At 33.2% G+C, this 16,441-nt stretch overlaps 1 protein-coding gene across 3 annotated transcripts in view; it reads left to right on the top strand.

Annotated features, from left to right (window-relative positions):
- The window catches only part of LOC136276615 (plasminogen-like), a 323,562-nt gene that overhangs the window by 20,935 nt on the left and 286,186 nt on the right, over positions 1 to 16,441 (top strand). Inside the window, exons 1-3 of one of the 3 annotated variants that reach the window (XR_010715143.1) lie at positions 7,533 to 7,642; positions 13,832 to 14,050; positions 14,590 to 14,749. Coding sequence is in view for 1 of the 3 variants with exons in the window: in XM_066089056.1 (XP_065945128.1) it covers positions 7,570 to 7,642; positions 13,832 to 14,050 (292 nt within the window). In the remaining 2 variants the exon portion in view is untranslated. Of the gene's footprint in view, positions 1 to 7,532; positions 7,643 to 13,831; positions 14,051 to 14,589; positions 14,752 to 16,441 lie in introns of those variants that run through there. The other 2 variants (XR_010715144.1, XM_066089056.1) reach the window with 2 other exon arrangements.

Below are 16,441 nucleotides of genomic sequence, written 5' to 3'. Positions count from 1 at the left end.
GGCCTGAATGTAAATAATTTTTCAACTTCTATAAAATGGTTAGTTTTATCGTGCCCGCACCTACCGCAAGCATGTAAAATTGTACTTCTTAAGCTGCCTTATCTCGAACGCTTTTTAAATATATTTCAACTTTTACTTACTACATCCTGCTTAACTCTCTCTCTCTCTCTCTCTCTCTCTCTCTCTCTCTCTCAACTCATAAAAAATTCTAATACTTTGTTAGACAAATGAAGAATCACATTATCATAGATTACAGATACTTATGTGAATATCGCCAATATTTTGTTGAAATTGGTAGTGTAATGCATTTAATTCTCAGCAGCAAAATGTCACAAATAGAAACAGGTGAATTCATTTACATTTCAAATCGTACGACTGTAAAACGTATTATATTAATTGATGGCAGATTTTTTCCTTTATTTTACGAACTATGAATCAATGGTTTGATGCATCGTTAACCGATATCATTGGAAATGAAAATAACAACGAATCAAAGGGCATTGAAATGTGTGATAACGTATAAACACGAGAAGCATGTGTCCTACAGCGAATCGGCTGTCCACTAGCGCGGCTTCTCCTTGGCCCGTGTGATGAAAATGTACACTCAACGTGGTGGGTTTGAAATGTTTGCAGTTTGATAACTAAATTTTATTTTCCAACAATAAAACTATTTCATGACATAGACAAGATCACAAAGAACGCCCCTTGTTCAATGACAGTCATACAATCTATTTTTTTTTTATTACGTGAGCAAAAAAGCAATACTTCGTAGGTAATGGTATAATCTTTTTCCATTCACTCTTTAATATCGTTTAAATCTGAATTCTTTGTGTTTGCAGCAAAATAAATAAACCCGTGTGTTTATTACAGTAAGGCGCATATCTTGACGTGTATTGGATAACGGTAGACCGCTCGCTAGTCCAGCCGCTACCCATTTCCTCGGCCGCGGGCAAGGATCGGATACGTATGATTGTTTACATACATGAAGCTCGGAAAACAGCTAGCTAGATTTTAAATGCGACTCAAATACATTGCATAGAAGTAATTCTTTTACCCATAATGTGTTTCCCCTGAAAAGAATTAAAATGTTTCAACACTTTCCGAATGCAAGCTAGTACACTGTCTATGGTAGTAGGTAAAGGTATAATCTTTTTTATTTACTATTAAAATCACTAAAATCGGAAGTTTTGTGTTTGCAGCTACATATAAAAATTCATGTGTGCATTACAGCAAGACACAAATCTTGTGTATTTGATAACGGCAGACCCGCTCGCTAGTCCAGTCGTGACCTACTTCCTCGGCTGCGGGCAAGGGTGGATACGTAACTGTTCACATACACAGCTCGGAATACAGCTAGATTTAAAATGCGACTCAAATGAATTGCATAGAACCAGTTCTTTCATCCATAATGTGTTTCACTAGAAAATAACTAAAATGTTTAAACACTTTCCGTATATAAACTGGTATCCTTTATGTCAGTTATACGCACAAATACCCCGTTTACTTGCCAAATAAAACACAAATACATAGTAACAAGTCTGGCTTTTTACACTCATATTACGCAATACCCGAACAAAATAGTATTGTTACGACATTAATAAGATCATAATGAACAACTTTTGCAGCGACAGCCATATTGAAATCTTAACCAATTTTAAGTTATAAAGTGAAAACTTTGAAGGGTTCTAGGCCCTTAATTTGAGGGGCCAGCCCCTTTTTCTAGATGTCAAAGAAAAGATCTTGTAAATATAATTTTTTTTTCTTCTACATGTCTTAACAAAATATTTGTGAGAAAAAAGATAATCTAAGAAAACCAGGCAAAATCACAACACTTTTTTAATCTCATTTTTCGAGCCCTACCGAGCTTTAGCGCCTTTTGTGCCTGAAAGTGATTAATGCCTTATTACATATCTACAATCTTTTGTCTATCATTCCTGAAAATTTGAACTAAATATCTTTTATAGTTTTTCATAACTCTCTTGGACAAGCCGTCCCTCTGAAAATCAAGAAAACGTCGATATTTCAAAAACGGAAATGACGTCATCAACCAAAAAAATTTCCGATCAAGTTTAAATTAATATCAATAAGATCTGAAAATTTTATCAAAATTGATCAAAGAGTTTCTGAGTAATCGCTGACACAAAATCGGTAAGAAAAAAAAAGGAGAAGAATGAGAAAAAAAACCCGAAGAAAAACAATAAGGTCTTCCGTTGGAAACGGAAGACCTTAATAATAAAAAGAAACCGAAGAATAACAAGAGGGTCTTCCGTTGAAAACGGAAGACCCTAATAATAATAACTAGAGCAAAGCTCGTTGCAAAGCAACGAGTGGGTCTTCCGTTAATGTCAGAAGTAAAGCTGGATGTTCCTGTAAGAAGCAGAACTCTTAAACCAATAACAAGAGTAACTAGACACGATCTCGTTGCGAGCAACGAGGAGGTCTTCCGTCCGATATTTAGAAGTAAATATGACATCATCGACTTTGATTTTCGACAACAAAACATGATATGGAAAAAGGAGTGAAGTACTTATGCTTCATTGCATCGCTTTTTATAAGTTCTATTGCATTGCTTTTTTTAAATGCTTGCATTTCCTCCAATCAAGAATGAAAAGATTAATTTTGTTTACATCTGGTCCCTAAAAACCCCAATTGTTTAACGCAAGAGAAAATCATTATATTGTAAGGATATAGAAACGTATTATACCTTATCTAGCATTAATAACCTTTCACAAAATGGCTCTCATTAAAGGGCTATATATAAAAACTTTTAGAGCCCTTTGATCCCCTAATTTAAGGGGCCAGTCCCTTTTTCTTGGAATCAAATGAAAGGACATTTAATTCTGAAAACATTTTGTCAACAAGTGTTTAAAAATTCGTTACCGTTCTGGAGATATATGTGAAAGAAGGTTTAAGGGGCCGATCCATTATCTCCTTATAGGGGCCATTTGGCGAAATTTTGAAGATTGCATATGGTTAAGAACATTTTTTGAACAACTTTTCTTCTGTATTGCATTTCAAAATATTTTTCCTTTCTGAGATATGGGTGATCAAAATGTTGGACGTTTGGTCCCTTTAAACCTTTAATTACCTAATACATGACAAAATCATTACATTGCTTGGATACATAACTGTGAGATAAACATATTTGCTTCTATTACCTTTCACAAAATATCTCAGTAAATGGCTACAGATTAAAGACGTTAGAGCCCTTTGGTTTCCTAATTTGAGGGGCCAGCCCCTTTTTCTTGATATCAAATGAAAGGTCATTTAATTCTAAACAAATTTTGTTCAACAAGTGTTCAGAAATTTGTTACCATTCTGGAGATATATGAGAAAGGAGGTTTAAGGGGCCGATCCCTTATCTCCTTATAGGGGCCGTTTAACGAAATTTTGAAGGTTGCAGATTGTTTAGAACATTAATTTGTACAACTTTTCTTCTGTGTTGCATAACAAAATATTTTTCCTTTCTGAGATTTGGGTGATCGAAATTTTGGACTTTTGGCCCCTAAAAACCCTTAATTACGTAATACATGACAAAATCATTACACTGCTTGGATACATAACTGTGAGATAAACATATTTGCTTCTATAACATTTCAAAAAATATCTCTCAGTAAAGGGCTACAGATTTAAGAATTTAGAGCCCTTTGGTTCCCTAATTTTAGGGGCCATTCCCTTTTTCTTGATATCAAATGAAAGGTCATTTAATTCTAAACAAATTTTGTTCAACAAGTGTTCAGAAATTTGTTACCATTCTGGAGATATATGAGAAAGAAGGTTTTAGGGGCCGATCCCTTATCTCCTCATAGGGGCCGTTTAACAACATTTTGAAGGTTGCATATTGTTAAGAACATTAATTTGAACAACTTTTCTTCTGTGTTGCATAACAAAATATTTTTCCTTTCTGATATTTGGGAGATCGAAATTTTGGACTTTTGGCCCCTAAAAACCCTTAATTACGTAATACATGACAAAATCATTACACTGCGTGAATACATAACTGTGAGATAAACATATTTGCTTCTATAACATTTCAAAAATTATCTCTCAGTAAAGGGCTACAGATGAAAGACTTTAGAACCCTTTGGTTCCCTAATTTTAGGGGCCAGCCCTTTTTTCTTGATATCAAAGGAAAGGTCTTGTACATATAAACATTTTTTGCATTACATGTGTTAACAAAATATTTTTCAGAAAAGAGATAAACTAAGAAAACCATAAAAAATTAAGGCGTTTTTTCCATCTCAATTTTCGGGACCAGGCGAGCTTTAACGCCTTTTGAGGATGACAAATTTGAATGCCAAATTGCACATCTACAATCTCTTGTCTACAATCCCTGAAAGTTTGAACTCAATATCTTTTACCGTTTAGGAGGAGATCCCTGGACAAGCCGACCCTCTGAAAATCGCTAAAACGTCATTTTCTCAAGAACGGAAATGACGTCATCAAAATAAAAAAATATATATTAAGTTCGGATTAATATCTATTAGATCTGAAAATTTCACGAAAATCGGTTCAGCCATTTCCGAGAAATCGCCTGCACAAATTTTGTAAGAAAAAAAAATAATAATAATAGGGAAAAAGAAACCGAACGAAAACAATAAGGTCTTCCGTTGGAAAACGGAAGACCTTAACTAAACTAAAAAGATGAAAAAAATCGAATAATTCCTGGTACGACTTAACAAAATCCGAATGATTTTAAGTACGACTTAACAAACACCTTTCCGATTTCAAGAACGACTTAACAAAAGAAATCCGAATTGTTCAAGTACGACTTAACAATTATTTTCGGTACGAGTTAATTTTACTTTGAACATTACGCTATTTTTTAAACCAAGGACACGGAAACAAAATTTCCGGAAAAATCAATTTTTAAACCCCGATATCTCTTTAATGAATCGTTCGATTTTAAAACGGCTTTCAGTGTTAGATTCAGTTTGATAAGCTCTATAAAGCACATATTCATTTTTGATTTGATCAGAAAATTCATTTTTTCGAAAAATTTGTTTCATTTCCGGTTTCGACCGGAAGTGACAGATTTTCATTTCGAGTCTTATTACAGAGGTAAATCGACCAAATCATAACCATTGAAAATTCCAAGCCTCTATCTTAAAGCGTTCTTGAGAAAAGTCCGGGACAAAATGACTTTTTGAAATTTTTAAAAATGACGTCACGTCGAAACGGTAGTGACGTTCTCTTTAAAACTATCACATTTTTGTGGGACGCTAACTTGCAAAAATCTCTGAAAATTTCATCAAAATCAGTTAAAAACCTTTTGAGTTATGAGGCAAAAAGGAGTCAGAAGAAAAGAAAAAGTATAATAATAATAACTAGAGCAAAGCTCGTTGCAAAGCAACGAGTGGGTCTTACGTTTATGTCGGAAGTAAAGCTTGAAGTTTCTGTAAGAAGCAGAGCTCTTTAACTAACAACAAGAGTAACTAAAATAAAAAATTGAAAAAAAATCGAATTATTCCTGGTACGACTTAACAAAATACGAATGATTTTAAGTACGACTTAACAAAAACTTTTCCGATTTCAAGAACGACTTAACCAAAAAAATCCGAATGTTTTAAGTACAACTTAACAATTATTTTTGGTACGAGTTAACTTTACGATAAACATTATGCTATTTTTTAAACCAAGGACGCGGAATCAAAATTTCCGGAAAAATCAATTTTTAAACCCCGATATCTCTGTAATGCATCGTCCGATTTTAAAACGGCTTTCAGTGTTAGAATCAGCTTAATAAGCTCTACAAAACACATATTCGTTTTTGATTTGATCAGAAAATTCATTATTTCGAAAAATTTGTTTCACTTCCGGTTTCGACCGGAAGTGACAGATTTTCATTTCGAGCCTTATTACAGAGGTAAATCGACCAAATCATAACCATTTAAAATTTCAAGCCTCTATCTTAAAGCGTTTTTGAGAAACGCCGCGGACAAAATGACTTTTTGAAAATTTTAAAAATGACGTAACGTAAAAACGGTAGTGACATTGTCATAAATACTTTAACATCTTTGAGGGAAAATATTTTCACATTGTCTCTGAAAATTTCATCAAAATCGGTTGGAAACTTTTTGAGTTATAAAGCCGAGAAGGAGTCAGAAAAAAAAGAAAAAGTATAATAATAATAACTAGAGCAAAGCTCGTTGCAAAGCAACGAGTGGGTCTTCCGTTAATGGCGGAAGTAAAGCTGGAAGTTCCTGTAAGAAGCAGAGCTCTTGAACCAATAACAAGAGTAACTAAAATAAAAAGATGAAAAAATCGAATTATTCCTGGTACGACTTAACAAAATACGAATGATTTTAGGTACGACTTAACAAAAACCTTTCCGATTTCAAGAACGACTTAACAAAAAAAAAATCCGAATGTGTTCAAGTACGACTTAACAATTAATTTTGGTACTAGTTAATTTTACTTTGAACATTACGCTATTTTTTAAACCAAGGACGCGGAATCAAAATTTCCGGAAAAATCAATTTTTAAACCCCGATATCTCTGTAATGCATCGTCCGATTTTAAATCGGCTTTCAGTGTTAGATTCAGCTAAAAAAGCTCTATAAAACACAATTTCGTTTTTGATTGGATCAGAAAATTCATTTTTTCGAAAAATTTGATTCCCTTCCGGTTTCGACTGGAAGTGACAGATTTTCATTTCGAGCCTTATTACAGAGGTAAATCGATTAAATCATAACCATTGAAAATTTCAAGACTCTAGCTTAAAGCGTTTTTCAGAAACGCCGTGAACAAAATGACTCTTTGAAAAATTTAAAAATGACGTAACGCAAGAACGGAAGTGACGTTTACAAAGAAACTTCACAAACTTTTAGGTATTATAGTTGCACACAACTTCTCAAAATTTCATTAAAATCGGTTGTAAACTTTTTGAGTTATAAAGCCGAAAAGGAGTCAGAAAAAAAATAAAAAGAATAATAATAATAATAGAAAGAAACCGAAGAATAACAAGAGGGTCTTCCGTTGGAAACGGAAGACCCTAAAAAGAAACCGAAGAATAACAAGAGGGTCTTCCGTTGAAAACGGAAGACCCTAATAAAAAGAAACAATAGAATAACAAGAGGGTCTTCCGTTGGAAACGGACGACCCTAAAAAGAAACCGAAGAATAACAAGAGGGTCTTCCGTTGGAAACGGAAGACCCTAATAATGAAGAATTTCCAACAGAATCAGTACAAGGTCTTCCGTTGGAAACGGAAGACCTTAATAAAGGCCAAAAGGAATGGAAGGTGTCAAGTGTGGAATCAGTGCCCATCTGCCAACAGCAATATATTACAACCCATACCATAGTAATCATGTCTACAAATTCTTTAGTTTCGTTGAGTTTCGTTGAATTTCATGAATGTAAATCTCTATAAAAAAGGCTGCTCTAGGTTATAATACAACATTCAAAGTAAATAAAGAGCTTGACGAAATGTAAACGATCGATAACTTGGTATCATGTTTTCAAGATATTTGGTTTCATTTTAATCATTTTGTTAAGGACAGCAATATCAGATTATATAATGCAGATAGTTGTCTGGTTTGTTTCTTTTTTGTCAACAATTTGATTCACTATGTGGACATTAGTCGCAATCTCAATTGTCGTCTGGAGTGTTTATGTCAATGGAATCAAACGTCACCTGTCAGGTATATCTTACTGCATTGTATTTTCCCATGATGATAGTACATGGGTATAGATATGTACGAAGGTTGTTTCAACATTACGTAGACAGAACACAAAACTTAAACAAGTTTACAGAAAATTTATTTTACAACTCTATTTGTTTTCATAACACTTTGTGAGCCAATGCCCCAAAAAGTCAAGACCGTGCTATATTTCTATATGAGATTAAGAAAAATTAGTAACGACAATTTTTGCGAGGCGAGGCACTGTGCAATATGTTTACGTCGCTATAGAAACTTCACAAGGTTTACAATAACATTTACTTTTTATTTCCGAAAATGTCCTACAATTTTTTTCATCTTTAAACATAGTCACACTAAGTGAGTACTTCTAGAAAAAACGATGTAGTGATTTGTGTTTAGAATAAGAAATGATTATCAAAAAATTACAGCTTTAGATACAGGTTTTTGTAAATGACATTTGGATGAAATGTTGGTCTTTATTATTCAAAAGTTTGCACATAAGTTCACAAAAAGATCATTCATCAGATTTTGTAATGATATTGTTTGAGCCTAAAATAGCCCCCTTAAATGAACATCGCCATTTTACTGTCATTCTGTGTTTTCTTTGTACACATATAGTTTTTTCATAACTTTCCTTTTGATTTAAATGCCCATAATTTAAATATATGATGGCTTGTTTTGAAGCAGTTTTTCTTAAAGAAAATATTGAGCGATTGCTTGAACAACCAAAATATTTCCACCAAAGATATATCTATCCAGTACTAATAAGTGTGACAAAAAGTGTGTTCTTGTTCAAAGCGTCGCTCTATATTTCCCATTCGAAAAAAAGATAAGAAAAATGTCAAATTTTCACTGATTTTAATGAAATTATAAAAATAGCGTCACTTCTGACGTCATATACTGCCAGTGAGTGCAAGAAATCTAATAAATAGGCCAACAATATATTTAATATCAACTCTTCTGAAAAATAACAACATTTTAATGTACCTGAAACACTTTAAAAAATTGCAAATTATGGGGGCAAAAATATATAGTTTTTTGTTTCTTCAAATAGCTTTCCAATCTAAACAAGATGCTGTCATAAGACAGCAATACCCGCACATTAGACAGTAATACCCGCACCAAGTGTTTGCCCCCTAATAACACTGTTTTATACCCATTTAGGAAAAAACGAAGACCTTACGCAATTTCCAGTAGTTTTTAAAGATTATTATTTTCAATTTCATAAAGGATTAGATCCCATCCAAAAATACACACGAGCACCCCTCTATGTATATTAAGAGCATGTCTACGAGAAAACCATGCAAATATGGAAAAAAGCTGTGGTAGCAAGTCTCAAGAATGAACAGAATTTTATGAAAGATTTGAAGGATACCCATTTAGAGTCAGATTTATGCTGTTTCTTTCTGCAATGGTTGTTTCTATTTATAGTAACAGTCAGTATTGCGTTCTGGTTAATTAGCCTCTAAAATCCAGAAAATTTAAGAGAAAAATTGACAAATTTAGTAATTAATTTACAAAATGTATAAACAATTTTTGAAAAAAATAAGACTATATTCTTAAACAAGAAGTTCAAACCATTTATAGTTGCATATTATTTTTTCATATTTCTATATACACCATAAACTCCCAAGGGTGTAAATGTTGTAAGTATGCCAAGAAATGATAGTTATAACTTTTTGTCAATTTTTGAGGAAGAATTTCTCAGAAAGTGGCGCAATATTTTTTGAAATTTATATTATTTAGAAACTGTCTTAAATTTTGTAACAAATATATAAAATCCATCTTTGGACTCTCAAGGACTAAAAAGTAATAAATTAACAAAAACATCCAATTTTCAAATAAAATGAAAATTTGTTGGTTTTTAAATTTGTTTTTTTTTTACAAGCAATTTTAATCCACTGAAGTCAGTATTTGTAGTTAAACATTAAAAAACCCTTATTTTGCTTTTAATTAAAAAATAATAATTGTTATCAATGTTTCTCAAAGAATTCTTTTTCATTACATTTGCATTTCATCACTACTGTTAGAATTGTCTTCCCTGTTGCGCTCTTCTGTAAAGAAGGTAAACTACAGTAGTACGAATGTTGACAAAGCTATACAAGTTCAAGTTCAGACAAATTATTGAGAAATGCAGTGAGTGTTGTTAATATGTATTATGATATTTAATGATTTTAAGGTTTCTCCATCCTTGATATTATTATGGTTTAATCCGTGTAATTTTTGTTTAAATTTGAAGATAATATGCAAACATTCAAATTGAACCTAAATATTGGTATGTTGCAAATATTTTGTTCATGCTGTAGGAGCTAACATAGGTACACTGTCAGGGCAATTATAGCGGCGACTGCTTTCCAATCAAACATCACTTTTTTATAAACCGATTTCTATATAATTAAAACAATTTTTTAAAGAAATTTATCACAAACCTTTATCTGATGTATCTTCACATTTTAAGGCCATTTAAACTTGCCAGTATGAAAGCTATCACATTTACAGTGCATTTTGATACAATTTTTCAACATCGAATAAGTACATTTGGCAACATAAAACGTATATAACTTTTGAAATAATGGTTCATACTCACTGAAAATTGATACATTTGTATTTCATTATATATTCTGACGTTTTCTTGCCAGGTAAGTATTTTGAATTGTACTCTGTCAAGTTTTTCCTATGTTTCATCAGTTTTTCATTGAATTCAGCGATTACAACTCAAACTTTACATAGCTTAAAATGTGTTAAACACAAGTATAAATCAAGAAATATTGGCAAAACCATGCATCACATTACACTAATATTATAACCGATAACGGTAAAATATTCCGGAATGCTCACAATGACGTCATGTGGCAATCGTAAGACCTTAATTGTATTAAAATTGTTCCGTCTTGTTAGTGTTATTCAGTGTATCACATATTGAAGTTTGAAGGAGATTAGTATCTAGTCTATATTGCTATTTTCGGTCCCAAAATATTTTAGCAGCACATTTGGACGATTCTTAATCAAAATATACAAACCTGTGATAGAAGTGTAAATAAAAAAAGATGAAGGGGAAATTTTCCAAGATAATTTCAATTACAGATTATCATATTTTACTCGAAAATATCCACAGAAACGAGAACTGATCACGATTTCTTACAAAGATTTATAATGAGGTATGTTGACATCATTTCTTCATTCGGAATCCACTAGGAATGCCTCGTGCAATTTTTCATCGTTATCATCGGAGTCTGTTGCAATAGACATCACATTTCTGTACGTGTATATTTCACTGACCATCTATAAACCATTACGGTTACACTCCTATAAGCATTAATTTGACTATTTGAATTTATTTAGCAAACAAATAATTGTAAAAGGAGGAATTGCACACATGTTCAAAATGATTTGCATTTATATTTAAAAATCATAAATCACTTTTATCAATTATAACTATACCTGTACGCAGTATCATTGCAAGTTTTGATCCGCCCGATGGAAAAAATTAATGTTAGCTATATTTCATTTCTTCGATTCTTCTTTTTACATATTTTTTTTTTATGGAGCAGACTTTTTTCTAAGTTTTAATATTCATGGAATCTTGAAATGACGGGGAGGGGGCCAGGGTTTTTTTAATTCTTCTTCGGTTAGATGGACATACCAGTATGTGTTTTCATATGAAAAAATAGGATTAACATGCATAAATGTTTCTTTTGTGAATACCAGCTAAAGGGATTCATATTGTGCTCTAATTGGATTATCATTGTGATGTTGACCAATAAAGGTAAGCGTGATAGTTAATACAGATAGTAGCACACTATTATGAGACACCAGTATACACAAGTATTACTTTCACTTTCTAAACAAGTTGATCTCCCTTTGCCATCATACAGTATCATCATCTTTTAATATTTAAATAAGCTTATCATCGTTACCTGACCTATTGCATTTGTACAGTTTCTGTCATTCGAATTGGAAAAGTTATTTTCATTTGTCAGACTTGCACTGTTGAGTTGACCCAAAATTCACTATGTAACATTTTGTATTAAATTTGTGTATTACATTTTAGTAAATGTAGAGACTAATCATGTTTATAGGAGTTATGATATGAAGGAAGATATCTTTTTACCTTAATGTATTATGATGCATCAAAAATAATGTAGGCATGACCCTATGGGATTAAAGTTTTGACCCCAAGAAACAGGAAAATACAAATATCTTGAAAACTGTTAGGATCCCAATCACTTAAACATATATACCCTTGTATCTAATGTCATTATGATGAATCAAATGGTGTAAAGTACATGAACTCCAGGAGCTGTCTTTATTCCCCCTTTCTGAAACAGGAATTGATGAAATATTTTGATGACTTTTGAGATCCCCATCACTAAGCCATATTTATCCTTGCTATTTGTGTAATTGAGTATCAAATGGTGTATAGGTTTTGCCCCCTTTGAGACACCCTGACTTTCCAGAACTCCTAGCCTAATAATGACCATGCTTTGTTAAGCAAACTTTACAATTGCCCCGAAAACATATAACATTTTGTTTATCATAAAAATTAAAAATCTTCAGAACCAGATTTGATTAGGGGTGGAATGGGGATGTGGAGGATAAAACTTTAATTGTAGTCATTTAATATTAGTAATTTAAACTTGAATATTAGTTATTGATTAAAAATAAGACTTCTGATCATATCTCAATAGATGAATATGAATTTGTCAATTAAGCAAGGTGTAATGTAATTTTTGTTTTGAGAAAAACATTTTTTACCAGTTTATAAATTTTTTAGGTCCCAAATTATATTTTGATTTTAATAGATCATTCGGGACGTGGGGGGGGGGGGGGCTTCATTATATAAACAATTTAAGAAGGTATTCATGGGCAGATCAAGGAAAATTTTTTTAAGGGGTGGGACAGTAATTTGAGTATGCGGGGAGGAGGGGGGATGGGGGAGGGGTGGAATTTTAAAATGTACCATCAAAATTTAAAGAAATTTGAATTTTGGAGGGAAGATTTTGACCCCCCCTCTCTCTCTCTCTCTCTCTCTCTCTCTCTCTAGATTCGCACAAAGAATAAATGTTAATTTTCCGCCACTGTTTGACTACAAGGGTTATAATTGATATTTCCAAACCGTATTGTAAATCCATATGACAGTCCCTATCATACGTATCCCAAGATAGGATATGTCTATTTATTAAATCATAAGAGGAGTTCTAGGATCAAGGTTTTGTTTTAGTGATAAACGTCAATTTTCTGCTATTATTTGACTCCCTGGTGAATGAAATGTATATAACCTGATTGCACATATACAGGCATGCTCCTATTATATCTCAAAATATGATGAGTCTATTCATTTAATCAGAAGAGGGGTTGTGAGATCCTGTTTTGTTTTGGTTTTTTGCAAAAAAAAGTCAGTTTCCTGTAATTGGGTATACTCCACTCATGGATTTTCCATAGGCGGTAATGTTAACGTTAGGGTTCATAGCTTCTGTCCTTATTTTCGTTCAGCAACAAGGGACCTTTTAATTTGTCTCTTTCCTGTTAAAATTTCGTAGTGTGAAGTCAGATTCGTTTTCCAGCAAAATGCGTCTGTATTGAAAAACTCTGAAAATGAACGTAAAAGTAGAGAATTTCACAGTTTTGGAAAGGGTGTACATCAAAAAATTTCAATTCTTTTCTTCAAATGAGAATTCAATTTTGACACTTGTTTTTAAAATTGCCATTCCTCTTTTCTGACATGTGTCAAGCATTTTTATTGTAAATGTCCTAATTAATGTATTAACATCCTGCAAGTATAGAAACTATTTTGCTTAAAGGTCTTACTTTGTTGTCCTACCGATTTTTAAAAAAATTAGAGGGATATACCCAATTAATTGACTCCCTAGATGAAATTTAAACTTAACAAAACCTTATTGCATTTCTATACCACAACCCCTATCATATCCCAAGAAATGACATAGCTACTCCAAAAGTTGTAAAAGAGTTTTGCTATGAAGTTTTTGCATAAAAAAAATCCTGAAACCTGATAACGCTTCAAAATGACACTACCAATCATTTTCTAGAAGATCATTTGGCTACTACAAAAACGATGACGTTTTCGACACCAGATAAACCAGGTCAAGATATCCCAATCGTATTTTTTCATTATTCAAACTCAAACGAAACTATTCATGTGACACTAGCTTTGCATCCATATCTTTGTAGACTGCGTAAAGAAAGCAGATGGTAGTGATTACACAGGGACGATAAATAAAACTAAATCCGGCAAAACCTGCCAAGCCTGGTCATCTCAAACACCACATGAACACAGATTTTCCTCCCTTCCAAACAACTACTGTCGTAATCCAGACGGTGAACCCGGCGCTTGGTGCTACACCACCGATCCCAACAGTCGATGGGAGTTCTGTGAAATTTCTCAGTGCAGTGCGTGTTGAAATGCATTTCTTGATATATTTAATCAGTTTGTTTTAAATGAGCTCGTAATAAAACTATAAATCGCAGAAAATTAAGATATGCAGATATATATATATATATATATATATATATATATATATATATATATATATATATATATATATATATATATATATATATATATATATATATATATATAAGATATATGCAGATATTAAGATATTAACTTTTTAGGTCCCAAATTATATTTTAATTTTAATAGATCATTCGGTAGGTGTGGGGGGGGGGGGGGCTTCATTATATTAACAATTTAAGAAGATATACATGAGCAGATCAAGAAAGTTTTTTCAAGGGGTGGGACACGAATTTGAGCATGCGGGTGGTGGGGGGAGGAGGGGTGGAATTTTAAAATGTACCGTTGAAATTTAAAGAAATTTGAATTCTGGATGGAAGATCTGGACCCCCCCCCCCAATTTTCAAACTTTTCATTATTCAAACTCAAACGAAACTATTCATGTGACACTAGCTTTGCATCCATATCTTTGTAGACTGCGCAAAGACAGCAGATGGTAGTGATTACACAGGGACGTTAGATAAAACTAAATCCGGCAAAACCTGCCAAGCCTGGTCATCTCAAACACCACATAAACACAGATTTACCTCCCTTCCAAACAACTACTGTCATAAACAGTGCGTGTTGAAATGCATTTTTATTGATATATTTAATCATTTTGTTTTAAATGAGCTAGTAATGAAACTATAAATTTCAGAAAATTAAGATTTATATATATATATAGGATCTCTCATGATTTGCAGCTCCACCTTCCACCCTGACCGAGGCTTGAACTCACGACTCACGCCTCGGTCAGGGCGGAAGGTGGAGCTCCAAAAAAATTAATTTCTCTTTGCTTTATATATATATCTTTATCATTCACTATGGGCAGGTATATGTCAATTTGAGAGTTATTGCAATGTTTGTGCTTATCATTTGTATATATCTATGCAATGTGTATCGTCCCGATCCTCTCAAATTGTCGTTTAACTGCATTCCACCTGTATCTCAAACGACCGTGTAGTGAGCGACCAGCGCGCTAGTTTCCCTTCCTCATCGAAAGCAATATTTTTGTCTTGCCTAGATGGCCCAGTGGTTAGCGCCGCTCACTGCTAGAAGAATGGGTTCCAGAGGTCGTGAGTTCAAGCCTCGGTCGGGGCGGAAGGTGGAGTTCCAACAAAAGTGAATTTCTCTGTGCCTTATATATATATCTGTATCATTCACGGCAGGTATATGTCCATTTGAGAGTTATTGCAATGTTTGTGCTTGTTAAATATATATATATATATATATATATATATATATATATATATATATATATATATATATATATGTCAATTTCCCTTCGTCATCGAAAGCAAGATTTTTGTCTTGCCTAGATGGCCCAGTGGGGAGCGCAATTGCCGCTCACTCCTAGGAGAATGGGTTCCAGAGGTCGTGAGTTCAAGCCTCGGTCGGGGCGGAAGGTGGAGTTCCAACAAAAGTGAATTTCTCTCTCTCTCTCTCCCTCTCTCCAAAAAGGTGAATATCTCGGTGCTTATATATATATATATATATATATATATATATATATATATATATATATATATATATATATATATATATATATAAATATTGACTGGGGTTGGGGGCAACATTGATTATATTAGCTCCCGAGGGACGAAATATTGCCCGACGCGAAGCGGAGGGCAATATTTTCGTCCCAAGGGGGCTAATATAATCAATGTTGCACGAAAACACAGTCAACATTTGTTTTGTTATATGAAGAAACAAACCAAAATTGAAGAAAGTAATTGAAAACAGATCGCCGTAATTTTCTCAGATCAACAAAGAATTGAAGTTCAATTTTGTGCAAAGTTCATTTCAAAAATATCATCAGCATCAAACGGTCACTGGTGATATTCCGCCGACCGTAAGAATTAACATACAGATGTTCTATACCTGATTTTACTTCACAGTGATTCGCAAATCTTTACATCGGTTATGATAGCAAACCGTCGCATTGCGCGTCCGTTGTTTACTTGCCTTGACTGACTGTCTATTATGACGTCACCTTGTTTTGGAGTCGCGAAGAGTTATTTACGTCATCGTTTACGAATCGAAAAATCAGAGGCGATTATTTGAAATAGAGGGAATGTTCTCTAGATATTATTCCTAGCCGGTCAATATCAAAAAAAATATAGACCGGTCAATATTTTTCGGACGAGCTGATATTACAATCATTGACTATTCGTCTATATAGAGTTATATAGTGAGAATGTACTACTGAATATAACAAATATATATATATATATCCCCGAGAACCCAAACTCCGTCACCATAAGCAAAAAACCTCCCGCGTTTCTCTG

This window comes from Magallana gigas, chromosome 6, assembly GCF_963853765.1.
Source record: "Magallana gigas chromosome 6, xbMagGiga1.1, whole genome shotgun sequence".
Classification (NCBI taxonomy): domain Eukaryota; kingdom Metazoa; phylum Mollusca; class Bivalvia; order Ostreida; family Ostreidae; genus Magallana; species Magallana gigas.
The sequence above is the reverse complement of the archived record's forward strand: the minus strand, read 5'-3'. Positions and strand labels throughout refer to the sequence as shown.